Source organism: Tyto alba, unplaced genomic scaffold (assembly GCF_018691265.1).
Source record: "Tyto alba isolate M040663 unplaced genomic scaffold, T.alba_DEE_v4.0 Super-Scaffold_30, whole genome shotgun sequence".
Taxonomy (NCBI): Eukaryota; Metazoa; Chordata; class Aves; order Strigiformes; family Tytonidae; genus Tyto; species Tyto alba.
Window position 1 is genome coordinate 1315896 of NW_024881305.1, and position 27017 is coordinate 1342912.

Here is a 27017-nt window from a genome sequence, read left to right on the forward strand (position 1 = left end):
ATGTGTTCATACATAGGATACAGGTCCCATAATAAAAAGACATATTAGTTTCTTGTTATTCATTTTACATGCTGCAAGTGGATATAGAGAGATCCAAGCACGTAGTTGTGTATTAGCTCCATTGCTGAGCAGCTCCAAATTGGAGGCATGTGCTGAGCTAAGATGACATGTCTTGCCCTTCTTCAGTGTCCAGAGAGCCTGCTCAAGAATACAGAGGTGGGGCTCATCTTCATCAGTATTAGACACTCCACATCTGTGTTAGACTCAGTAAGAGACAATTTGCTCTTCTAGCCTATAATTTATGTGACCTTTCTTAGATGTGCCTTCAGATGTGATTTGTGCCTGAAGAAGCTGTAGAATGGACATCACCAGTGTGTGTGTGATATCAATATTTAATCCTCCCAAGGAGTTCTGGATACACTGCTCCTTAATGGACTTTTATAAGACAATTACTTTGGTACTACGTTCAAAACCAATTGCAAATATGTCTGCTGCACTGTGACCTAGAAGCAGCTTAAGTGAGGAATGATCACGGTCATCAGTGCAATTTAGGTTTTGAAGTACTGCTGTATAAGTTCTACCTAAAATTTCTTAAGGTGTTTGGATTTGGGTGCTTTGCCCTTGTTTTTAATCCTTTAGTGCTTGCCCACCTTTCAAAAACCTCAGCGGAGCAGCAGAGGGTGCTCCTGGAAAGGAGCTCTGAGCAACATGACATGGGGTGACGCCTGTCCCTTTTCCCATGCATGGATTCACAGGCTGTGCCAAGCCTGTCTGATAGGCTGTGAATCCTCTTCTCAAAAGATACTTGTCCATGGTAAGGATTATTCCTCAGCCTTGCCTTGAGTAAATGAACTAAACACACCTTGTAGCTGAGATCACATGCCCCTTTGCCAGCTTTCTTCTTTGAAGAGCCTGCTTCTGAAGGAGATCAAGAAGCTGCTGTTTCCTTATTTCTTTTGTAAGGCTGCCTCCAGTGTTTATACACTCCAGTGTTCCCCAGTGCTGGAAGTACAAAGTCTTTTGTACATCCTGCACTTTAGCTATCCCCATGTAGACTGGGCTTAAGTTACTGCAGGATGTGATGCAGAGACCAAATTGTTAGATGCTGTCAACAACAGTTTCATGGAGCAGGCTGGGAAGTCTCCAAATCAGATGCAGCCTTAAATTTGGTCCCGATTAGAATGAAAAGTCTGGCCTCACATCTTACCTTTATAAAGCTGCCCCGTACCATCAATATCTGGATCAACAAGAAAGATGCTCTGGGAAGAACATCTTCAGTCATAGGCTTGTCAGGCTGGTGAAGAGGTCTTTAAACTGCAGTTGTTGTTGATGAGGAATCTCAATCCATCCCAGTCCTTCCAGTTTGATGCCAGTCCCAGCAATAGGTGCCCAGAGCAGGATCACAGGTCATCAGGAAAGCACCTGAAGAGCAGCAAAAAGGGAGTTCCAGTCACTCCAGCCAGTAAGTCAGCTTCATCAGTGGCACAGCTTAGATGCCTCTATGCAAATGCACATAGCATGGGGAATAAACAAGAGGAGCTAGAGACTGGGCACACCTGCAGGGCTGCAATCTTATTGGCATCACAGAGACATGGTGGGATGGCTGCTATGACTGGAGTGCTGGGATAGAAGGGAATGGGCTTTGTAAGAAGGACAAGCAGGGGAGACAAGGAGGGGGGTTGTCCTCTATGTCGATGACCATCTGGAGTGCATGGAGCTCCACCTGGGAATGGGTGAGGATCCAACCAAGAACTTATGGGCCAGGATTAAAGGGATGGCAGGGACAGGAGACGTTATAGTGTGGGTCTGATACAGGCCACCTGACCAGGAAGACTGAGTAGATGAGGCCCTCTATATACAGATAGGAGCAGCGTCATGTTCACAAGCCTTGGTCCTCATGAGGGACTTCAACCACCCCAATATCTGTTGGAAGGACAACACAGTGGAGCAAAAGCAATCCAGGAGGTTCCTGGAATGTATTGCTGATAACTTCCTTCTTCAAGTGGTAGAAGAGCCAACAAGCAGAGGTGCTGTGCTGGACCTTGTTCTCACCAACAAGGAAGGGCTGGTGGGAAGCTCAAGGGCAGCCTTGGCTGCAGTGACCATGAAACGGTGGAGTTCAAGATCCTTAGGGCAGCGAGGAGGGTGCACAGCAAGCTTGTTACACTGGACTTCAGGAGAGCAGCCTTTGGCCTCTTCAGGGCTCTGCTTGGCAGAGAAGCATGGGATAAATCCCTGGAGGGAAGAGGGACCCAAGTAAGCTGGTTAATGTTCGAGGATCGCCTCTCCATGCTCAGGGGGGATGCATCCCAACAAAGAGGAAGCCAGGCAAAAATTCCAGGAGACCTGTATGGATGAACAAAAAGTTCCTAGACAAGCTCAAACATGAAAAGGAAGCCTACAGAGGGTAGAAGCAAGGACAGGTAGCCTGGGAGGGATACAGAGAAATTGTCCAAGCAGTCAGGGATCAAGTTAAGAAGTCCAAATCCCTGATAGAATTAAATCTGTCCAGGGCCATCACGGGCAACAAAAAAAGCTTCTGTAGGTATGTGGTAGTAAAAGGAAGACCAGGGAAAATGTGGGCCCTGTCTAGAAGGAAGCAGGAGACCTGGTCACCTGGAACAGGGAGAAGGCTGAGGTACCCAATGGCTTTTTTGTCTTAGTCTTCAACATCAGGTGCTCCAGCCACATTGGCCAAGTTGCAGAAGGGAAAGGTGGGGACTGGGAGAATGAAGAACCTCCCACTGTAAGATGAGATCAGATTCAAGAACATCTAAGGAACCTGAAGGTACACAAGTCCATGGAACCTGATGAGATGCATCTGCAGGTCCTGAGGGAACTGGAAGATGAAGTGGTCAGCCACTGTCCTTTATACTGGAGAAGTCGTGACAGCCCAGTGAAGTTTCTGCTGACTGGAAAACATAACCCCAATTTTTAAAAAGGGAAAAAAGGAAGACGCAAGGAACTACAGACCAGTCAGTCTCACCTCTGTGCCTGGCAAGATCGTGTGGAGTGTCCTCCCAGAATCTATGCTGGGGCACATGGAAAATAAGGAGGTGACTGGTGACAGCCAACGTGGATTCACTAAGGGTAAATTGTGCCTGACAAATTTGGTGGTCTTCTGCAATGGGGTTACAGCACTGGTGGGTAAGGGAAGAGCAACTGATGTTGTTTACCTGGACTTGTGTAAAGTATGTGACACTGTCCCGCACAATATCCTTGACTCTACATTGGGGAGACATGGGTTTGATGGATGGACCACTCGTTGGATAAGGAATTGGCTGAATGGTCTAACTCAAAGTGTCATGGTCAATGGCTCAATGTCCAACTGGAGAGCAGTGATGAGTGGTGTTCCTCGGGGGTCAGTGTTGGTATTGACATTGGTATTGAACCACATGAAGTTCAACAAAACCAAGTACAAGTTCCTGCCCATGGGTCAGGGCAATCCCCAGCACAAATCCAGGCTGGGCGAGGAGCGGCTGGAGGGCAGCCCCAAGGAGAGGGACTGGGGGGGTTGGTCAGGGGAAAACTGCCCGTGAGGCAGCCCCGTGCACTCGCAGCCCAGAACCCACCCGTGCCCCGGGCTGCAGCCAGAGCAGGGGGGGCAGCAGGGCCAGGGAGGGGATTCTCCCCCTCTGCTCCGCTCTGGGGAGACCCCCCTGCAGTGCTGGGGCCAGCTCGGGGGCCCCCAACAACAGAAGGACACGGAGCTGCTCGAGTGGGGCCAGAGGAGGCCACGAATATGCTGGGGGGGCTGGAGCAGCTCCCCTGGGGGGCCGGGCTGAGAGAGTTGGGGGGTTCAGCCTGGAGAAGAGAAGGCTCCGGGGAGCCCTTCGAGCGGCCTCCCAGGGCTTAAAGGGGGGACAGGGAAGGGGGGGAGGGACTCTGGATCAGGGGGTGGGGATGGGACGAGGGGTAACAGCTTTAAACTGTCAGAGAGTAGATTTAGATGAGATATAAGGAAGAAATGCTTCCCTAAGAGGGTGGTGAGGTGCTGGCCCAGGGTGCCCAGAGCAGCCGTGGCTGCCCCCTCCCTGGAAGGGTTCAAGGCCAGGTTGGACGGGGCTGGGAGCCCCCTGGGCTGGGGGAAGGGGGCCCTGCCTGGGGCGGGGTGTGGGACTGGATAGGCTTTAAGGTCCCTTCCAACCCAAACCATTCTATGATTCAATGATTCTAACAAAAGCCTAAATACCACTGCTGTGTACTCATCTTTCGAAATGGGAACTTAAATGATATCTGTTAAGGGAAAACTGAAGGGATAATTAAACTTTACAGGTAATGTGGACTGTGCTTATCATATTGAGGCACAATCCCAATACTTCCCACCAGTTAAGAAACCCTTGAGTAAAGGCAAAAGGAAGCCGGCCTGTTTAGGCAGCAGGAGAGGGAGGTTATCAGGAGGTGTCTTTCAAATAGCTGAAGACAAAATTAGGAAAATCTTGATAGCCTGCACCAAGTTCAACATAAACCGTACTAAATATGCCCAAAAGAAGTCGAAGGAACAACTAGCTGAACTCAGGAGAATAAGCCATAAATAGTAAGAGCATCTTCAAGTATATGAGGGTCTGCCATGGAGACTGGAGGGCCAGTATCAGGGGTGAAAGGCGTACTCAGGAAGGAGAACAAGGAGAACAGGAAAGATCGTGTATTTACTTTTTCTGATTTGTGATGCCTGTGATAAATTGGGAAGATTTCTACAACATCCTATACCTGATACGGGGAAACCCACATCATTGCATACCTGAGGACTTCATGTGTGTACATAAAATTTTGGGGAACTATAAACAAGTAAGGAAAGGGTGATAAATAACAGATAACAGCATAGACAAATGTTAAGTGATACACATGGGGTGAAATAATTTCATCTTCACATGTAAATGATGGGCTTGGAGATGACCATGACCACTTGGAGGGAACTTTATGATGGACAGCCCATTCCAGTGACAGCTCAACACACAACAGAGCTGCAAAAACCAAGGTGAATGTCAGGAATCATTAGAGAAGGAGCAAAGAACAGAAAGGAGGCTGTGATGTCCCTACATGAACCCATAGCTTACTCACCCTTTGCTTACAGTATGCTGGTCTGGTCTCCTCATCTCAGAAAGGAAATAGTTTAATTGGGAAAGGCTCAGAGAAGGTTGTTGCATGCGACAAGCTGATGAGTCTGCCTGAATAACTGGTCTGTGACCTGGGACTTTCCATCCTGGACCAAAGAGAAACTGGGGAGGATCAGCTCATCACACTTTTAAAATATAAGACCTAGGGATCTTCAAACACAGATCATATGAATCAGGTTCAGAACAAACTCAGGTGTGGGTTTTTTCCCTAAAACAATTTTGGATCCATACAGCAGTGACACAAATGCTGTTATTGATAATTAAAATTTTCAGGGTTTGAAGTGGCGACTGTAAAAGCTCATGGAAGAGAAACCTACCGGGGCTTGCCAAGGGTGTAATGGTGGAGAAAATGGGATTTACAGCTTCATATCTTGTATTGGCAATGAGGCAGATCAGCCCAGACTGACCACTGGTACGGGTAACAGACTTTCATAAACCTTTCAAAAAGATGCTTTATACTTCGCTAACATTGGCAAGACAACCAAAATAAAACCATCCAACATGGGAAGCTTGAAGAAATTCCAGCAATTTTTATTGATTTCAGCTTTTCCAATGAAGCAAATACATAAAATACAGCCAAAACAAAACTCTGATACATTATTCTCACATACCTATATCTTACAGAATACACTGTATAGCTATGGACTGGTAGGCTAAGTTGGTCTCAAACTGATGTGTGGTCAGAGAGGAATAAAACTGCCTACTGCCTTCTACTCGTCCATGAGGCTTCTGAAATGCTGGGGTGGGTTGGATTGTACATACACAAAACAAACAAAGCATTTATGAGAAAATAGACCAAAAAGCTCTGCTAGGCCCAGGACAAACAAGTATGGTATTTATTTACATGGTTGTGTGTCCTGCGCACAAATCAGGCCCCAACTGCTCTTATTTCTGCTGCCAGCAGAGCTAAAGGTGCTGCTAACTATGGTCCTTCTCTCCTCAGTAATTCTCCATCACTACGATCCAGGGCATGTGCTACATGCTGTAGACCTGCCCTTGTCCCTATCATTGGGAGTACACCTTACCTTGGCTCCCAAAGAAGCCAGAAACAGGAAACCAGCTCATCAAAGAGGATGTCGCAGTCAAAAACATGTCTTTAAGAAACAGTGCCTCCATAGAATGAAAAAAAAATTGTATTGGAGGTGAAAACAGCATCCATTTATAACGGAGGGAACCTCACTGAGCTCCTGAAACTGCTGGTTAAGAGCAACACCAGTTACTCTGATAAGTCTGGTTTTCCTTTCTCTTTTCACAACTGGACATCAGTGTCACTTCACTGACTTGGATGGAGTCTGTAGTCCAGATTTTAAAAAGAGAGACTGAGAGGAAAATAAGAGTTGAGTGTCAGAGAATTTTCTGGGGAAGAAATAGCTGCAAAATAGCCCTGGGATGGCAGAGTGGTTACAATTTGCACAGCCCTCTGCTCTCTGAGTTAGCTATATTTTGAGGTATGAAAGCAGTAACATACAGCATCATAAAAAAAAAAAAAAAAATTAGATTGGAAGAAACCTCTCTGCTCTGTCCTGCTCAAAGCAGGGATAACGTCAAAGCCAGATGAGATTTCTCAGGGCCACGCCCAGTCATGTTTTGAAGATCTCTAAGGATGGAGACAGATTTTATTTTTATCATTTTATTAGCTTTGGAAAACCAACCTTGCTGTATTTAATAAAATTTATGTGGATGCTGTATCTATCTCTTTGAGTCTAATACTTACTGATGAAATATCCAGTACTTGTAAATTTAATTGTGAGATAATGATCATATAGCTACAGCTCTCTGTGTCTTCTACAGTGATTCAGTAAACTGCATTACTGGTGAAAGCAGCAGCAGTGTTTTAAAATAAAGCCCAAATAACAGCCAATTAGAATGAATTTCCTCAATATTCCATCATTACATTTTGTAGTTAGGTTTCCCCAATTAATTTTACAGAGAAAAACATTAGCTCCCAGGACTTCTGTCTAACATGTAATTACAGGAACAAATCTGAATGCAAAATTGCACGCAACATACTTTCACACCAAAACTGTAACAATACTGCCTGTGGATGCTGCAACCGTTTTGGACAACCATAGTCTTGGGTCCTGCTGAAAACATTTTGAACCATACATCTGAGAATATACACCCAGCTAGGGAACAGCTGGCAGGTATGGCAAGGGTATGCCCAGGGCTGGGGCTCCTTTGCTGCTCTTTAAATGCTCCTGAAACTGTCCTACCGGATTCTCCTGGTTCTAGCTCTCCACTTCAAAGGTGCTTTTTTTTCTCCCTCATTTGGCTGGGAGCTCAGCACAGAAAGCTCTCGACTTAACGTGGGTGAAGGCAAGCAAATAGCTGCTGCTCATTAAAGTGCACAAGATTAAGCCACCCTTTGTAGTCCAAGAGAAAAACCAGCTGGAAAATGATCTCCCTCTGTGGACACGTGTTCCCTATGGTCTAAATGGGGGATGAACAAGCGCCACCTCATTTCTTAGCTCTAGAGATGTGTTAGGGCAAATCTGAACTTCATGGACGGTTCTTTAGTGGGCACGGATCACCCCATTTCTGTCAAGTGAATGGGGACATGCTGGTTTCCACCGAGGCGTCTGACACTTGCAAAAAATGAGACTGTTTTTTTCCCTTTCCAAGCTCATAATTCATCCTTCCCAAGCACCTCCTGCACCCCTGGTATTTGTAAAATGGGGTCCTGTGCCCCTGCACTGTTTGACGAAGCAATAACTGTGCGTGGGGGACAGCCAGCAAATGCATCCCCCAGCTGGTCCTTTCCCTGTGGGTCTGAGCCGCGTCCCCTCTGGGGACAGGTAGAGGATATTTTTCATCTGGAGAGGGGAAGATCAGCCTCTTTCATCACATGGTTACTGTCATAAGAAGTGGGTTGTCCTAAAATGAGCTCAGCAGTTCCCTATCACAGCCTTAGCATCACAGGTTGATTCATGTAATTAAAGACCCCAAGAAATAAAATATTTCCAAACCTGACTTCACACAAGTGCTTACATTCCCTTGCATATTAATACTATTTCTTTACATTGATCAATAAAAACAAAATGTGATTAAAAAGGTCACATCCCTCACTTTTTCAGTCCTGTGTGGCAGTCAGTGATCCCAGGGGAAAAACACTTTGCCTGTCTCCAGCTCAGCTTCTCAAATGCCACATTTGTCCAGGTACAGTCACGAGATTGAGTTGTTCTGGTGCTCAAAATTGTTCAGGACCTGGTAATATTCATGCTCTGCAGATGTGTTGCAATTGTCCCCTCACATATAGCTTCACAGAAGGGTTACTGAGACTCAGGAGAGAGTTTGCAGACGTCCATTTGCTTCTTGAGATAAAGAGTTCGTGTGACAGGAAAGAAAATACTAATAACTATAAAAGCTCACTGGAGAAAAAATCATAAGCAGAAAAGAAGCTCGTGTTTATAAATTTTAGGAATAACCAGCCTTTGTAAAGAAGAGTATTGTTGTGTGTATCTGTTTATAATGGCCATATGCAGTGGGGGGACTCAACATATAATTGGCAATTTCTATATGTGTGGGTAAAAATAGGTCGTGACAAGTTTTAAGTGTGGCAGTATCTGGTGCATAGATCAGGTGGAATCGGACAAAACTCTGCAAGGGGGTTAAACTGCACAACTCACACCATTTTTGGTGGAAAACAGGGGACTAAGCCTGTAGGAAGATCCTACTCACCACGTGTGCACATGTATGTTGCCTGCATGCACACATACACAGCGACACATACATAGTTACACAGACACACTCTTTGCAAAAAAAAAATAATTATTGACATCAAGAATGTATAACCTCAGTAAAAGTCCCTTCTCCCCCTAAAAAGAAGAAAATGCTTAAAAATATCAGTATCATCCACATGAAATCCATATGTTTAGTTTGCTTTACAGTTGAGTTAAACTCAGAAACACTCTACATCTTTAACATCCTAAGTAACTGTGAAAGGGTTGTCTTCCTGGACATGAATCAGTTCCAAATTCTGAAATGGAGAAAAAAAAAGAAAAACCAAAACCCCAGGTAATTAAAGCATTCAAGAAATCTTTTCATTACATTCAAACCTAACTTTTAATCTTTTTTCTTGGCCTGTACCCGTTTTCTGTATTGCCCATAGCTTTTTCCCTTAGACTTCCATGCTCCTCTGAATCTCAGTGGAAACATCCCAACAGAGCAAGAAGTCAAATCTGTACCTGGGCAGAGGAAAGAAATGGACTTTTGCACTATTTTCTGTAACCTAAGGACTGTGCTTAGTTTGATTACAAAGAGCATGTGGGGAAGGTGAACAAATTATTCATTCTGGATAATCTCAATTCCCGTCATAGAGACATCTGATATTTGAACAGTGCTTAAAGCTTTTCCCTTCATTAGGAATTATGAATTAAAAGTACCTTACAGAGTCAATCCTCGTTTCATACTGAATAAAAAACCACAACGATGCCCTGAAAATTCTGCCCATGATCTATCTAACCTGGTTTCTCTATTGGGATTTTTCAGATGACAGCATGTAGTTCTAAATTTTGACATGAGGCTTACAGATGGATTGTTAAGTGTTCAAAAAATCCCTAAGGGTGATGGTTATTGCCATAGCATGTTCTGGAATTAATTGTGTATTACTGACAGTTATCTGGATAATATTATTCAAAATTCAGGAGTGAAATTAGTCAGAGAGCTTCCTGTGAAAAGCCCCACCTGAGTGAATTTGTCAAAATACAATTAATCAGTTATTGTTTGGCAAAGTAAGTAAGAAAGACACACGAGCTGTAGTCAAGTCCAGCAGTTTTGCCTGTCCTATGCACAGCTGTGCAGCGTGGGCAACCTCTGCACTAAACCCGGGAACCGCACAGCTTGTGACCTTTCATCAAAACAAATGCTTTGCATTTTGGGCTGATAAGATTTGTGATGAAAATCTCATAAAGCCTCTTTAGGAGAGATTAAAAATAGCAAAAGCTCATGGGGTTCACACACTGCTCCTTTGCCCTCAAAACCACCCCTTCCCCACACATAAGGGCCCCGTTCCTACCTGCAGCCTGAACGTGCATGGAGAGGCTCCTAAAATCTGGATGAGAGGGTCCTGAAGGTCGTTCCAGCTAAAGATCCCATCATGTTCTTATCAAATCCTTGCTGAAAAAGCAGATGTATATAAAATGCAGTGAGTGCTTATCCGTTTCAAAACCAATACCTATCTATTGCCACGAGAGAGCCTCCTGCCCCACTGGAACAGCTGTCCTCCACTTAAAAAATGTGCTTCATTCTCAGCCAACCTCCTCTGTCCTCCCTCTGTGTGACTTCGATACATCACCCTTATTGATGGACTTCATCTTATTTGCATTGCTTTCCATCCGCCAAGAGCTGGACTTCTCCAGCTTTACCGGAGGAAACCTCTACTTAATCCCTCAGTGAATATTATTTCATCTTATTCCTCATCCTGGAAAAAACAGCAAAGATATATATATGATGCATATATCCTTGCAGACTCCCAACGTTCTTGTCTGATGTATACGCATGCAATGAACATCTATGTGAACACAGGAGTGACTCAGTCACTTCAAAATGAGTTGGCACAGGCTCCTGAGCAGAACCTGGCACAAAGCTACACAGGCTGCTATAGAGAAAGTCCCTAACTGTTAATATGAGAACAATATTTAGGTACTCTCTACCTTCCTGCCCCCAGGGTACTCCCCTTTGTGGATGTTACTCCTTCTCTTTAATTTGGCCCTTTACTCTCTGCAGGTGCTGCTGCTGTTGAGTTGGAAAAACCCAGCTTGTTCAAAGAAAGCCACTGGGAGCTGGAAGCTGGCTCGGCGCCTCGTCTGGCTCTGCACTTTCACAGTTTCTGTTGCAGGGAGCAAAACAAATCCTAAATACTCCTCTTCTTGGTTTAAAAGCTTACCCTGACTGTAGGGGTGATGTAACCACAGGGTAGGGTTATGGACACAGAAGAAAATGGGGGGAAAGAGAGGAGGAACCTTGCCAGGGATTTGTTGGGACATGCTGGTCCTACATGGTGGACTTCAACGAAGGGAATCTCCCAAGCTAGTGTGAAACATCCAGGTCTGTTCCCAGCACAGAGCAGTGCTGTGCACACATGACAGCATCGACCCCAGGGGCAAGGTGACTGCGTCATGAAAGAGCCCACCTAAATTAGCATCATCCTCAGGGCGCAAATGGCCCAACACAGACATGCCACCATCCGCTTAGTCCCTAAAGTCAGTCCCAGCAGCTGTGGTTGTGACTTGCTGCCTCTTGCTCAGACCTTAGGCGGGTGCCCATGTGCTGGACAGCATCGTGGTCCTCCCAGTGCCCCGGGCCTCTCACAGCCGCTGCCCGTACTCACTGCTGAATCGTGGCCTTTGCAAATTCACCAGCTTCAGCGAGTGAGTCAAGACCAGGGTTGTTCTTGTCAGCCGAAAAACAGAAGCGTTTTCCTTACCTGCTTGAGCACACTCTGGAGCTCCCTGTTCGACCAAAGATCTGTCAGGAGGAGGCGAGCAGCTTCGGCCGCTTTTGGACAGGAGCTGGGAAGATGAAAGCAGCCCTGGTGAATTATGGCAGGCCACAGAGCAGCATCTCACATGCATTACCGACAGCCTTAAATAAGCCCATATCCAGCTGGGAGGCTGGCTAGACTTGATGGAGGACTGTCACTAAAACCTTCCTTGCTCTCTCAGCAATGTCATGTCTCAGCCTCTGGGATCAGAACAGGACAAATGAAAAAAAGGGGAGGATTTGTGTGGAAAACTGAGTTGAAGGAGTGTTTCTGGAGTGTACAATTTGGGATAGTGAAAGAGAAAGCAAATGGTGCCAGCCCTTCCCTGAAGTCTCTAGGAACAGTGTGGGCAAACCTCTTGGGAGGGCAGCAGAGGAACGGGCTCCGTACTGCCTGGTGAAGACGGAGGAGATGGGAGCATTCGTAATAACAACATCTGCAGCCATAAGTCCTTACTCAGCACAAGTTAATAGATACTTGCTCACGTAACAGCTCCGAAACCGTGAGTCATAGTACCTTTTATAATTTTGGAACATTTCATATAACAGCCTAGATATAAACCTCCTTGATGGTTCTTGTTGCTGCTCCTGATCTTCTGGACCTCGTCCTGTCTGGGAGACTCCTGACCTCCCAGCCTGTCTCAGCTAGGGTGATAGAGAGGTATGAGACCAGACTCAGGACCTTCCCTGTATGATAGAGCTTCACAAAACACTGTGTCCTCAAAATAGTCCTCATCCGATTATGAGAAATGGGCCTGACAGTGGTCATCAGGAACCTGGGACTTGCAGGCACCGTCCTCTGAGTGTGAAAGTCAGGAATGTAATCACACTGGGTAAATTTTGGGACATTTCTCTAACATACACAGTAGTTGTTACTAAAGGAATTATAAAATTTAAATTGGTCATAAACTCCAAAGGAATTGTGCACCTTGTACACGTTGGTGTTGAGTGGAAGACTGGGGGAGCTGCAGACAATCAGGAATTCCTGAGCAATGTTTTGGGATGGAAGAACTAGGTTTTATTGCAAAATCACTTCTCTGGTTATAACCACCCTGTGCCCTGTCACCACAATGACTATGTTTAAAATAAAATTTTGTAGCTAAGATATTGCTTATGGCTGAAAAGCCATTAAAAAACAATAAATCCAAAAATATCTATGATTAGATGGTCAGGGCATGTCCTGGACACTCTCTTTCAAGGATATGTTGTTTTATGATGTTTCTCTCTTTCTAAGCTAGAGTAATTTTTTTTTTTTTTTTTTATCATTTTCTTCTAATGGTGCCAAATACATAATTTTTGCCATCATGTCTTCATCATTTGAGCACACCTCAAAAGATTTTTTCTTTCCAAACCAAAATTACCAGCATCTGGTATCTGAGACATTTACAAATTCAGACAAGAGAATTTCTCCACTCTTAATTTGAAGGATTGATACTGACTCTGTTTCGTACAGTATCTACTACTACTATTTAGGCATAAAAAGATTAAGCATGAGCTGATGGAGCTGTAGTGACAACTTCAATATGTAAAGTAGGATATCCTATGTGAAAGTGCTGGGAATAATGTGTCACTATAGCAGTGTATAACATGGATTAAAGTATCAAAGACAGATGATTTGGGGAAAAATTTTCTTAAAATCAAGTTTCCTGAAAATCAAAATTGATTTTAAGGACAGTCTGTTTTTTACAAATAGAAGTATTTTTTAAAAACTGTGGAAAGACAAGGAATATGTCTACTGGTGGCAGTGGCAGCAGTCATCCAAAAAACTATTTATTCAACAAAACACAAAAAATAACCTAATCAGAAGGGGATGGTGGGGCAGGACGGGAAGCATGAGGTCAGCAAAAAAGACAAGGATTTTGTACATGCATGTCAAATAATGGGGGAAAATAATGTTTCTTCAAATGAAAAAGATATCAAGAATCTTATGTATGTCACGGAACATGCCAAGGAATTCCTGGAAGAAGGATTTCTTCAGGATGGGACAAGTTTACAAAACTGATATCAAGCTGCAGTCTTCAGAAGAAATGGGAAATTCGAAGTGTGTGGATGAGAAGAACTCTCTTCCAGAGAAAAAAATCAAGAAAAGACCTGAGTTTCTTGAAAGATTAATTTTGGTAAAATGTTATGGTAGAATTAAACTGCAAAATTAAATTGTACAATAGAAAAGTTGTGTAAAATGAATGAACAAAGAGAAACTGAAACAAATCAGTAATAAAGGAATTGTGAGATGAATTGCAAATCTGATGCTCTAAAGTACAGAAAGAGATTTTGAAGAAAAGTTTTTAGTGAAGCCAGTAGAAATATTGAGAAAAAAATATAATTTTACTAGTGAAATAATATTGCTGGAAAATGAGCAAAAGAATATTTTTCAGACAGTTGGAGAAGAAAGATGAAAAGGACATCAGACATCACAATAAATCAGTAACAGTAGCCTGATTTACAGAAACACCACCAGAAAAAGAAGGTAATACTCAATATTTTTGCAATTTGGATTAAAAATAAAGAAGTGTTGATGAACATTATCATCAATCACAATGATGCCTGTGTCATAGATGAGGATATATGCAGGAGACAAAGACAACTGTTTAATTGGGATGCTCCAGGAAGAAGAGGCCATAGCTATCAGATAAACTGCTGAACCATTTATACCTTTCACTCAGACTACAGTTAAAAGAAACATCAAGAAAAAGACACCTCAGCTTTGAGGAGTGCTGGTTGGCTTTTGAGAAGAACATGGGTAAGGAAAAGATCCATTACTTACTTGTCTATAACTTGGAAGCTCTTTCTAAAATATGAATACAAAATTGTTTGAGCACGTTAAACTGGTGATTTACAGCTTGAAACACAATGAGAGACAAGTTCAGAAATATAGGTAAAGATTTGTTGAGTGGCAGAAGAAACTTGTGCTAGGGAGGCACTGTGCAGTCACACCAACCAAACCAACACCAATGATGGAGGTGAGGGATGTGTGTCCACAGGGAAACTGGAGCAGATTAACAGAGAAACCTCTGCAAAATACTAACAAGGTGCTGTATGGCACAGTGTTCTCTGTGGTGATTTGGTCACCAGTGAGACCTCCTATGTTCTCTATTTCTGCTGGCTGTGGTGCTGGGAAGGAGGAGGTGGATAGCGTGGGACTCACCACGATCAGCATCAGTGTGGGGAGCATGGGATCTGCATCCAGCCTAGGCAACAGTAAAAGTGCTGAATCTAGTTATTATCATCAGGGAGTGGGTGAGGCTCTTCCTGACATAGGACTGGAAAAATCCCACCCTAAAATTTCTTTTTTATCTTCACAGACTATACAGGAAAGTGGTAAAAGTTAGCTAATTTGTGAACTAGCAAGTGTCCAGTTCACTAGAGGGGAGATCTCTTTAACATCTGCTCTGTGGGAACAGTCTGAAATTATATGGCTCGAATAAGTAAGATTAGTCCTATGTGTAAATTGTCATGTTTTCATAAGAATTGAACAGCATAAAAATCTTTGGGGACAGAAATGCATAATAGAGGAAAAGGAACAATTTGGACATTGTAAGAACTGAGGAGTTTCTCAGAAAGAATTTGTGATACAGACAGGAGGAACAAACTGAAGATGTCTTCGGAGTTTAGTAACTCCTTGCAGTTTAGTGAGTCATTGCAAACAAAGCTCATCACACAAAGCAGTCAAGACAATTAAGGTACGCACAACCCCAGTTGTGCAACACTGCTGAAGTAGTAAATTAGCTGACGACCAGTCTGAGGGATCCAAAGTGGGACTTTAGGCAGAAGTAAATACCATTCAAAACAATGAAGAGGGCTGGGTTTCATGTTAATTGGGCTTGTTGTAGAATGGAAGCATGTAGAATCATCAAACTGACCGATGCTCATTAGCTGAGGTCCAAACTAAACAAGGAGGCCACTTCTAATGACTGAGAGTCTCTCTGCTGCCATGAAACAAGTGGTAGATTGTAAATGGCTTATCAAAGAATGATGAAGAAGGCATGAGAATGTCTTTTCACAACAAAAAAAAAATAGGTTACTTGTATAAGGCATTTTAAAACAAAGACAGGTGTCAGGAATGATTAAAGTCTAGGAAGGAGAATACTAGTCAAAGATCATGCAAATTCAGCACCAGTTTGGCCAGAAATGAAAAAATAGTATGGCAAGGGTTGACAAGGTTTTTCACAGGGCTGTGGGGAGTATGGATAACAAACAGGACAGAATTACTACCACCAAATCTCAAACCAAGTCCTAAAAGAAAAAGTGGTAAAATACGGTGAGATTGCTCAATTGTTGTAAAATATATGTGAGTAGAGCAGGGGAGGTACTTATATTATTTTTTTATATATATATATATATATATATATATATATATATATATATGTATCATCACAGCTGCATCTTTGCCACTTAAGGTGGATGTTTCAACAGAAAGATGAACAAGTCTGAACATTAAAGCTAAGCACAATCCCAGTATATCAGCGGTGTTTGAATGTCAGACCTGACCTTCATGGTAAGCTTTGCAGGAAGCTGTGAGTGGGAAGCCCAAGTGCTAGGGAGTCAGGCTGGGTACTGATATCCCCTGCTTTGAGGGCTGGAATTTTGTAAAGGGTTTAAGATGTTAGTGCTCCAGTTCTTTTCCGAATCTCTTAAAATTCAACCTGCAAATTTCCTGAGACCCCTTTACAAATCCCACCCTGGATGGCTCATGTTTCCAAGAAACCACCTCTGAGGATTTCTGACTACCAACATGCTTGAATATTTTTGGCTCTCAATTTGCAAGCACAGGGAAATAATAATTCTCTACTATGGCTCTGAAGGGTGCTGGGAAGGCTCTGGGGTTAATCTGGCTTTGCACAGAGCGTATGGGCATAAAAATGTCTGCTCATGACCCTCTCCATGCCTTCTGCCCCAAACTCACCCATTTCGGCACAAGCTTACTACATTATTTAGCATGTTGCTTGTCAAGTAAGATTTTCCCAGGTGTGGGTTGGACATGATGAGGTTCCTTAGAGTGTAACAAGCTGATGTCATGATCTCGCCATAGCTGTTGGTATTTCCAGACTGGAATGACAGGAGACGTGATACATCTGGGAGCACCTGGTGAGCTAAAAAGGTGGAATGTTCCAATCAACATTTCAATAAAACCTAGAACAAGTGAATGATACTATTTGTGTTAGCACTATTCAATGAAAGGATGCAGTGTTATCTCTGGAAGGAGGCATTAATAATGTTGGACTGTAATGGCATAAAAGTCATCACTTGATTTTCAGAGACAAAACGAGTGCTGCAGGCCTCTGGGAGGGCAATGATATTGGTCACAGGTAGTCAGTTCCAACTCAGTTCCCAAACACTATTATCCTCATGATCCTGCAGCTTTGTCATTGTCTATAAAGCATACCATATGCTTGCAGAGAATTTGAGATAGCACACATTTCATTAATTGAGCCTGAAGATATCACCCGCAATTGTCCTTTTGGCCAGAAGAAACTACATTGCTTTGCCAAATTTCACAGCTTGTTTAAGTCCTATTATGGGGTTTACAAAACACAATAAGAAGATATTAGAGAGTTAGAAACTAGACATTGTTCTGGAATTCACTGTGGTGGAAGTTACCTACCCATGGTTTTGTGGAGAACAGGATGTCGGGACATGTTGCTCAGCAAAGAAGCCCCAGACCGGACAACTTCAGAGCTGTTGGACTGCAGGAGCCGTGCTATGCGAGGCAAACCTTTTTCCTTCAAACCAATCAATTGACTCATTGCGTTGGACATCTAGGAGACAGAAGAAAGATGTCTCATGACTTCTAATGCCAGGAGGACACAACTGGAATGATACATGGGGCCAGACAAACATGACTAAACTATAAAATAAGCATCTGTATAATACCTTCTTCTGCTACCATAATCCCACTTACTTTGTGATTTACCCCTCTTCTCCACAGACATTTGCAAAGCCAGCCTCTCATCTTCTGTGATATGACTGGTACATCTATCCCTGAAGACCAAAAATACTTGTGTTTGCTTATGTAAATCTAGAAGATCTCAGGAGGTATCCAATGCAGATGAGTGTTCATGGACATTGAAGCACGCACCCTTAATAAATGCCCTCTTAAGGACAGAGTTTAAACTGAACTTCTCAGCTACTGCCCCACCAAAAAGGCTGCTGGAGATTGTTGTGCCACCAGTAACACATGCCCATCAACAGTGACATGGGAATGGAGGGAACAGGCTGGAAGGCAACCCTCTTCCAGTGGGCTGAGACCGAATTTCCCTCCCATGCTCCAAGAGGCACACATGCCACATTACAGTCACACCAGCAGGACTAGTATGTGTAAAGCAGAGGCTGAGAAGAGCCTTGGAACCATCCTCTATAAGCTAAAGGATTATAGTTAGCTTTGTAAGATTGTCCTCAGTTTCCGTTTCCTTCAGGTGACAGCAAACCCAGCAACCCATCCCAACTCCAGCTCTTAGCTGGAATAAGACCCTTGAAAGGAGAAGCCACTTCTGCACATCCAGGAAGATTCCAGCCATTCCATTCCAGACAGCTGAAATAAGTTGCCTCAACACTGTCAGAGCTGGTTCTTGTTTGTTTGTTTGTTTTCTTTCCCCCTGCCCAAAAGACATTCTTGTGTAATGATGTTGATTGCTGAAAGGCTTTTCATTTCCATGAAGCACATGAGGCCCCATTTCTCTGATCAGCTCTACCCATACTGTGACAGCCTCTCTCCACCTTGTTGTTAGTGGCACTGCTTAGTTAACTGATAGAAAAAGAAGTTCCCAAAGTATTTCACATTGAAAGACTTGTAACAGAAGCTCCCAGGAGATCAGAGCTGGCAGGCTAATGCTGTCCTAGCAGCGAAAGCTCCTTGCGTGAGTCACTCCGTGTTTCTGGGTGGAACGCTTCACACACGTGACACACCTCTCCTACGTATGAAATAATTATCTCTTTATCTCCTTAGCCATCTTATTTAAATTGGAATTGATGAAGTTCGACACAAACAGACAAGTTGAGGTTTGTTCACGTGAACACAGCCTGCAAGGACATGCCCATGGTAGTGATATTGGGCACAGCAGAGCTGCTGTCGTGACGTGTCCCTCGCTGTGCCCTAGCTCCTGCAATACCCATGGTGTCACACAGCCTATGTCACCTCCACGCTGCCATACCTATGGGCTAGGACATCTGTCAGAGCAATTTTACAAGCAGCTCTGATGTGAGGACAAGCCACAATCCACAGCACAACCCACCCTGTTATTAGAGCCACCTCCCACTTAAAAAACACACACAGGTGGTGGTGCACGCACAACCTTTCTCTCTCCTTTAATGACATCTGTCCACATGTGCACATCTGGACACACCATCACTGGTGTCCTGGGGGAAGGGTGCCAATGCCAGTAGGTGATGGTAGTATGACCAACAGACTGGAGAAACCTGGAAACCCAGTTTATGGATCTGGGATAGACCACTGGGATACTGATTATAGCCCTCCCATGAGACCCTGTTTTTGGCATTAATAATACCTCAGCTGAAGCATCCACTGTGGAAAGGCTTGTAGTAGTGCCCTGAGGTTTAAAGGAGGATGTTTTCCTTTCTGATTACCATAAAGTGCTGGCACGTTTGGCTGCGTGTGTGCAGGAGAGAGGAGCACTTACCAGCCCTCGGCTCGCAGTGAGGTTCTGCAGAGCTCCAGCACAAGCTTCCAGGGTGGCATCCTTCTTGCTCTGATCCATCAGGGACAGGTAGGTGCGGATGGCATCAGAGTGATAGAGCCAGCTGGGTCCTTTGGGTTTAAAATCCTCCTCAGGAAGGGGGACACCGTACTCATCATTCTACAAAGAGATGAGAAACTGGAAGCTCAGATCCTGCTCTTTGCTTGCAGCCCCTGCCTGGGGCTGAATATCACATTTTCAAGCCATCTGTGAGGCATCTTACCTCCATTTTACCGCTCCTGCTGTTGAAACAGCCTGTGAGAGTTTTGTCCATATAAACACTGCGGGCCATGTGGTTGAGCTGGGTGTATTTGTTTGGAACTTCGGCATCCAGGCGGTAGGAGAGGTTGTGAAGGATACAGATGCAATTCTCCACAGACTGAAATCACCCCCAGAATACAAATGCAAGCATCACATTAGGCAGAAAAATATGGATCAGTATCTGCTATAGCTATAGAAAGGACACATACCATGCCATAATCAGATTTTTTAGCAGTTACACTACATAAGCTCCTGACCCTGCTTGAGGTAGCAATGGATGGGAAGGAAGAAGGAGGTAGATTAGACTGAAGGTCACATAGCCCAAATGCCATCTTGCAGATCTCAGTGAGCTGATGGACTCAGTGAACTTTGTTAGGTCCCACTGCCACAGACAAGTTAAGCAGGAAAAAAGGGTGCAGAGAGTGGTTATATCAAACTACTCGCTATGAAATGCCAAATCTTGAAAGTCTTCCTCTTGCCATAGTCAACTTTCAGTGACTTTATCCAAGTCACAGCTACAGATTAGGGGACACTTTTTACCACAAACAGGCTTTTAAACCTCTTTTACCTGAATGCCAGTGTCCAACATAAAGAGCGAGGGAGAATTTTCACTAGATAGACATCTGTAACCAACACCAAAATATGTGGTTGCATTTCCAAAGAGCTATGTTCAGTATTTGTTGCTGAAACTGGTCTTCTCACAAAAACTGCCCCCAAAAGAGGATTTGCTCAATCCTGAGCTCATTTGAAATAATTTTGGTACTTTGATGGTGTTGAAGACTTTAGGGTGTCTGGCTAGTATCGCAGGTGTTGAACTCCTGAAAATGTGGCTATAAACACTATTTTGTCCAAGGTCAATGCTGTTTACACATAACAATCAGAGTCACGGTTAGGGGACTGGGAGAAAGATGCCAGCTCCTTGCTTTCTTGCTGAATGTCATGCCAATCTGGGGCTTATACACTTGCGTCCTGCTGGATGAAGAGATGTGGTGGTGGGAAGAGCAAGAGATGGAGGTTAAGATGCTGAAACGATCCCAAGGTGGGTGGGGGAGGGAGGAAAACATATTAGGGGCTCAGGACTCAATATATTTTGCTGTGTCTCTGTGTTTGGTAAGGGAAATTGTAAAACCCACCTCTACTTCAGACCCAGAACCCATAGGAATTGCAATCATACAACAGATCACACTGGGATTTGGAAGAACAAGAGTAGCTACAGCGTCCATTCCCATCTTGTGTTTGTTTGAAAGGGATTTTGAGATATTCCCAAAGTTGCAATTATTAACTATGGGGCTGAACTCTAGCAAACAGCTTGGGGTGAGCATCTGGTACCTTATCATCAGGTCGGTTAGAAGCCACGCAGTTCTGGGCATAAGTCATGACTGAATCAATCAAGCCAGGGTAATTCCTCATGGTCTGGCGCCCCATGTCTGCAGAACTCAAGTTTCTGAAGAAAGCCATCACAGAGCATGTCAGGAGAGAAGGAGGAGAGAGGATTAGCTGGGTTCACTTACTTGTCTCTATTCTAGCTATGACTGTCTTTGAATTTAAGGATATTTTTGTAGATTCAGCAAGGCTCTCATTTTGGAAGCCTTCTGTAGGACTGCACTGGTGGTGCTCTCTTGTTGATCCTTAGGATTGATTTCATCTAAGAAAATGCCCTGTTAAGGAGATCTGCATAGAAGACATTCTCCTAGTGAGAGTAACTATTGGCAGTATTTTGCCTTACAGGCTATGCATGTGACATTACACAGACTCATCGCCTCCTTGGAGTTGTTTCCAAAGAGATGACTGAATAAAGACCATTTGGGATTATTGTGAAAATTAGGAAGGTGCATCTGGTTGTAAGCACGGAGCTACGCAGGCTCAACAGCAATATTTGTGTGCGAAACGGGCAGAGAGGCTGAAGAGCAGCAATTGCTCTAACCAGAGGGATTGACCAGTTTGTAATGTTGTAACATATCCTGAGCACCAGTGTCTGCCAGGACAGAGGAGTTTTTCCAGTAACAGGAAATGTTTTTTGTTGTTTTGTTGGGTTTTTTCTTCCCTGTTTTATTGCCTTGTAGCTTGCAAATGAAAAACAAAGAGAGGTTGGCAGTCATTGTGAGATATTCACTCCAGGCATTCCAGAACTGGATTTGATGTTCACTGTGATTTGCAGCCTCCTCATTAACATGAATTCATCTGCAATCCAGAAATGCTTGAGCAGCAATGGCTCAAGCCCAGGGCAAACCCAAGGCTGTTCTCATCTCTGCGTTATGATGTGGCAGGGCAGTGAGTCAGAGCTATCCCAGCTCACCCCTTGGAGCAGGGGCTCTGGACCCAATCACTTGCTTTCCTTACTTGGTTTTCTCCCCAGTCCTGCTCCCACAAGCCTTTTGAGCTCCCTCACTGACCTGCATCTGGCAGTCTTCGCTGGGGATGTTGGATATTACTGCCACAGACTACGGTAAGTCTCAGAAGACAGAGCCTGCCTTGAGTTAAGCTCCACAAAGAGGTCCTTTTACATTCTTTCACAAATCACCATACTCCTTCCCTCATTTTAATAGGATATTTTGTGGCATTGGTAGATTGACATGGCCTTAAAAGTGGAGTACCCCATATGCAATGTACACCACACATCCTGATGTGCAATTGTACGGGGAAGGTGCCTTCTGAGACAGGGAAGGGAGCAACACTCACTATCTTTCAGACGTGGTTCCCAGCCACAGAAGAAGATAGTATCATGTCTCAAAAGGCCCCTACCATATTCACCCATTTCGTTTCATAAGTAGATACAGTTCCTACTAGCTGCATGTCTGGTAAGGGTGTGGTTGGTGCTGTGCTCCCTCGGGGAGAGCTTCAGTTGATGAAAGTACCTAATTATACAGGGTTTTTTTGTTTTGTTTTGTTTTGTTTTTTTCCCACTTGTTCTCAGTAAGACAAGGAGCTCGCATCCAAGTGGAGGAGGGTGGTAGGAGAAACAGCAAGTCAGGGCGAAGATCCTCTACAAAAGGGCTCTGGCTTTCCCATGAAAAAAATAAACTACTCTGGGTTCAATCTGCACCTCCTGTTTTGTAGCTGACCCACCTGATGAAATGAGCCAGGAAAAGTCCAAGGCAATGGGACTGCTCTGTACTAAAACAATTATTAAAATGATTGTTTTCCCCACATATAAAATTCTGTCTTTTCGCCACCTAAAACCCAAACCAGTTTGTTTTCTAGTAACTAAAATTTTCTCTGGAAGCCTCAAAAAATCTAAGGGTAAAAAGTGTCAAGTTCCCTGGTCTGAGATGAACACTGTCAGGTTTCAGTATTGCAGCTCTCCTGTGACAAAGCAGCTTATTTGGGCAAAGACTTAGCAAGAACAGACATATTTGAAAAAAAAAAAAATCCTACTAGGAAAAATATTTTAGATGTAATTTTTTCTGCACCTTCTCTTAGCCAGAAAAGCTTTCTCAAGCAGAACATTTTATTAATACAGTTGCAATAATCATGTCTTTAACTTACTGTAAGAGGATTTAGACAGCTTCAGCTTTTGACAACAGGCACAAGCTACAGTAAGTCCCTGCTTGATGACTCACCTCAAACATCCTGTAGCATTAAAGAATACTTCTGGGTCAATAATTTCTCTTGTCCTATTGCAGCTGCCATCAGACCAGCCAGAGAAAGGGATGATAACACAGTCTGTCAAGACAGGGAGGGCCTCCTGTATCAATTCTTCTTTTAATTCATCAGTGGAGGAGAGGTTCCAGAGCAGTCCTAGGAAAGAGGTGAGAGACAAGTCAAGCAGAGAGTCACCATACATTAGAAAGTTTCTTTAGGACAGGGTGAACTCCAGCAACAAAGTACTTCTTCACTCCATCGCTCTTTAACTAAGGGTGTAGGGGCTGCCCTAAACCCTAGTCTCCATCCATGTCTATGGGAGACAGGCAGGATGGGCACCAGGAACATGGTATCATGCAGAGGCGGGCATTTAAGCATCCTCCCTCCTCCCAGAATTGGTGTTTATTGCCATCAGGTTGCAGGGAGAAGGCATCTCTCCAGGGATCCTTTGCACAGAAGACCTCAGTCACAGCTGAGGGTGACCTGCACCAACTAACTCACATCAATTCTTCAGGAAACGGCGGGACACCAATGAGATAACCTGCACAGCCATATGGGGGTTGCCAGCACCCTTGACCTTCCCTGGGAACAGCATGGGGGTCAGGGGTGCAGGAAGGCATGAGAATGGCAGGGTGACCACAGCTGTGGGGAGAAACCTGAGACAGGTGCTCCCCCAGTGGGCAATTCTGATGTGAGGAACCCTTATGGGGCATTGAAGGTCCAGGACCTCTGCCTTCCATTTTAGTTTGCCATTCGCTGTGACAGGAGCATTAAACATCATCTCTGTGGTATGGCAGCACCATGGCTACTGGGCCTTTACGTGCTGGAGCAACATGGACCACAAGCAGGGCAGAGCATGCTCCTTGCTGAAGGCTGAGCAGTCTGCCGCGTACCTGTTAGTTGTTTTTGAATTTCAGTGTTCCCTGTCCTCCGTAGGAGGCTCACACACTCCCTTATCCCATTCTGCCGCCGGGTTTCTATCTTGTTGGTTGGATTCTTGAAGACCAAATTTCGGAGGGCTCCAGCTGCCGCCCGCTGTACGTTCTGGTTCGTGCTGCGGAGGAGCTCGACAAGCTTGGCGATTCCCCCCAGCCGATAGACCTGTTCCAGGAAAGACATGCTGCCATCAGCACGGTGGGTGAGCAGAGCATCGCTGGGACGGGGACAACCAGAACTGTCTTGGCAATGCATGGAGTCAATGTGGCACATACTCAAGGGAGCTGGAAAAGCAGACCTAGCAGTGAAGGACGTCTAGAACTTGCAGAAGGCATGTCTGGTTCAGGCCATAGATACCATGAGCACAAAGGTGCTGGCCTCGAGGTTGGAGCTTAAACTCTAGAAGTGGATGTCTATGAGTAATGGCCATGGACCGAACCCTTTGCTGATGTAAATGTGCTTGCTCCCACAGACTTTCACCTACCTCCATCAGTTTGCATCAGGTGAAAATGTTGCTCTGCCTATCTGTAGAGGCCATTTATAGCAAAACAATGAGATAATGTGGTAATTTATCTGCATCCTGAAATCACAGGCTGAGCTTAGAGGGATGGTCAAGGCACAGTGTAAACACCCTTGAGGTCAGCCAGAAGCAATACCGGGCCATACTCCAGTACTCAACAGGGGCAGAATTGAAAAAGGGTGTGAACCCTGACCTGCAGGACACCACACACATGCCAGGGAGGTTTGAAGGCAAACTCCTCCAGCTGAGCTCTCCAAAATGATGAGGGCTCCCGCTGTAGGATGTCCTCTGTACCAGGTCTCCTGGGGACATGATCCCGCATGGAGCCCCTTCCTGGCGCAAACCAACCCATCGGCTGCAGATTTGCTGACAATAGAAAATGAATGAGCACCTTTTAGAAAGGAAAGAAAACAAGGGTGCGCTCAGATGACTCACATACCTGCTCTGACACATCTTTCTGGGAAGTGATGGGACAGTACTCACAGAGTGTTTTCAACGGTAATGAAGGGTGTGGCCACCTCACAATTAGCGACTGTAAATTGGGCTGGGGTACCTGGGTTCAGCCCCAGCAAGGGCACAGAGGTACATCCCCACACCGTGCTAGTATGTCCAGCTCCACTACTGTGGCCAGGAGATGGAAAGCCACCTCTATAGGGATGACACCTTGATAAACCCATGTTTACATGACTGCAAACGTGCCAGAGTGGGGATGAACTTTTGTGACAGTTTTGCTACAGTAAATCCATCCTTGAGACTGCCTTCTTTGCTGCACATTGGCATAAATTTAGTAATTGGAGAGTAAGAGCATAAGAAAAATAAGATGCATTATAAGAAGGGCTTCTGTTTGATCAGATATCTTTGTACATGATCACTAATTACCCCACTGGCTTAGATGGCTGAAAATGGCTGAAATGTGACTGAGGAATGGACAATGAAGATCAGGGCAATTTTGTGTGTCTCTGACACTGCAGCTCTGAGATAGCAAAAGATTCTTGTGTAATGGGGTGCAGTTGCATCCAGAAGAGGATCCTGCATCTGGATGGCTGCTCCTGTGTGACCAAAACCCACTAATCTGTGTCACAGCATCTTACACAGTCCCCTCTGCTGCGTGGTAACTATTCCCCTGTGTTAAAATCTTGACTGACTGCTATTAAGAGAAAGTGGCCACTAATAGTTGGAAAATCTACTTAATTAATTCCTGAGTGTGACTAATGGGGTATAAGGCTCCATCATGAAAATCAAGGGTACCTATGAATCTTTGGTACTGAGGAAAACCAGTTTCATCCCCATCATGTGCCATCACATCCAGTGTGACAGCAGAGCTCTGAAGGAGTTTGCTCACCTCTTGCTTGGCAGACTCATCCTGGAAGCAGGTATGCTGGAGGTAATAAGCACCCATGGCCTGGTATTTGTCGTCAGAGGAGCACAGGAGTTGTATAGCTTTCTGGATGGTCATTGTACCGCCGTCTATCTCATCACCACATATTCTGTGTTAAAGAGAAATGCAGCATTGTTGACTGCTCAGCCAAAAGGGCTATGTCAGTATTGGGACTTATTAGGAAGGAATCAATTACAGAATGTAAAATGTTATCACATCGCTGCTTAAACCACAACCTAGTGGAAATGCAACCCTAGTGCATTTCTCTGACTCAAAAAAAGAGATAAAAGTGGAAAGTAGACAGTGGAGGACACTAAGACTAATAAATTATGGATCCAGTCTATCCAGAAACAAGAGACAGAAAATAAAAGCTCAGCTGAGGTGCTAGATGGCTAATCATGTCTAAAGTGGAAGGTTTAATGAACACAGAACCAGTATTCACTGTTCCTCAAATAAAAGAATTAGTAGACAAGAGTGAAACTATACATCAGGTTGTTAGGACAATCTAAAGTAAGCAGATGCTTTTCCCACAACATGTGATCCTTTGAAGTGAGATGTAGTGGAAGCAAAATTGTGAGAGCAGTTGATGGTCTTGGGAGGCTGGAGCATATCCTTTAGAAAAAAGGCAACAAGCATGTCTGTAGTGATGGGGTGGACAAAAATTGAGTTTATGAAATGCTATTAATAGCACTGAGACATCCTGCTCGCATGGTATGTTTACACTTTTAGTCTCCAAGCTCTTCATAAAAGTTGGTCACTGTCATCATCCCCTGTTATAGGTAAAGAATGTGCCTACAGACTCCAGAGGAAGGACATGAATACCCCTGGCTTGGAGCAGGACTGAAATCTTGGGAAAAATACAAACACTTGAAGATTTGTCCACTTTTTTAGAAATATGAAGGTCCATCTCTCTTTAGTTTGTACCTATTTAGAATCATCTGTGATGTTTTAATCACATAAAACTAGAAAAGAGTATAAACTTTCAGAATGACGAAGGGGCTCTGAACTGCAAATCTTGTCTGTGTTTCCAATTATATCAGTTAGTCTAATAA

General features: G+C 44.2%; 1 protein-coding gene across 1 annotated transcript in view; it reads right to left on the reverse strand.

Moving 5' to 3' along the window:
- Positions 1-5632: 5632 nt before the first annotated feature.
- PKP1 (plakophilin 1) overlaps positions 5633-27017 on the reverse strand; it is a 46353-nt gene continuing 24968 nt past the window's right edge. Inside the window, exons 4-14 of the mRNA XM_009972894.3 lie at positions 25930-26074; positions 24025-24232; positions 23110-23287; positions 20879-20993; positions 19512-19667; positions 19232-19408; positions 17200-17353; positions 16501-16687; positions 11542-11626; positions 10132-10232; positions 5633-9093 (exon numbers count right to left, since the gene is read on the reverse strand). Coding sequence (XP_009971196.3) covers positions 10161-10232; positions 11542-11626; positions 16501-16687; positions 17200-17353; positions 19232-19408; positions 19512-19667; positions 20879-20993; positions 23110-23287; positions 24025-24232; positions 25930-26074 — 1477 coding nt within the window. The 3' untranslated portion in view covers positions 5633-9093; positions 10132-10160. The remainder of the gene's footprint in view (positions 9094-10131; positions 10233-11541; positions 11627-16500; positions 16688-17199; positions 17354-19231; positions 19409-19511; positions 19668-20878; positions 20994-23109; positions 23288-24024; positions 24233-25929; positions 26075-27017) is intronic.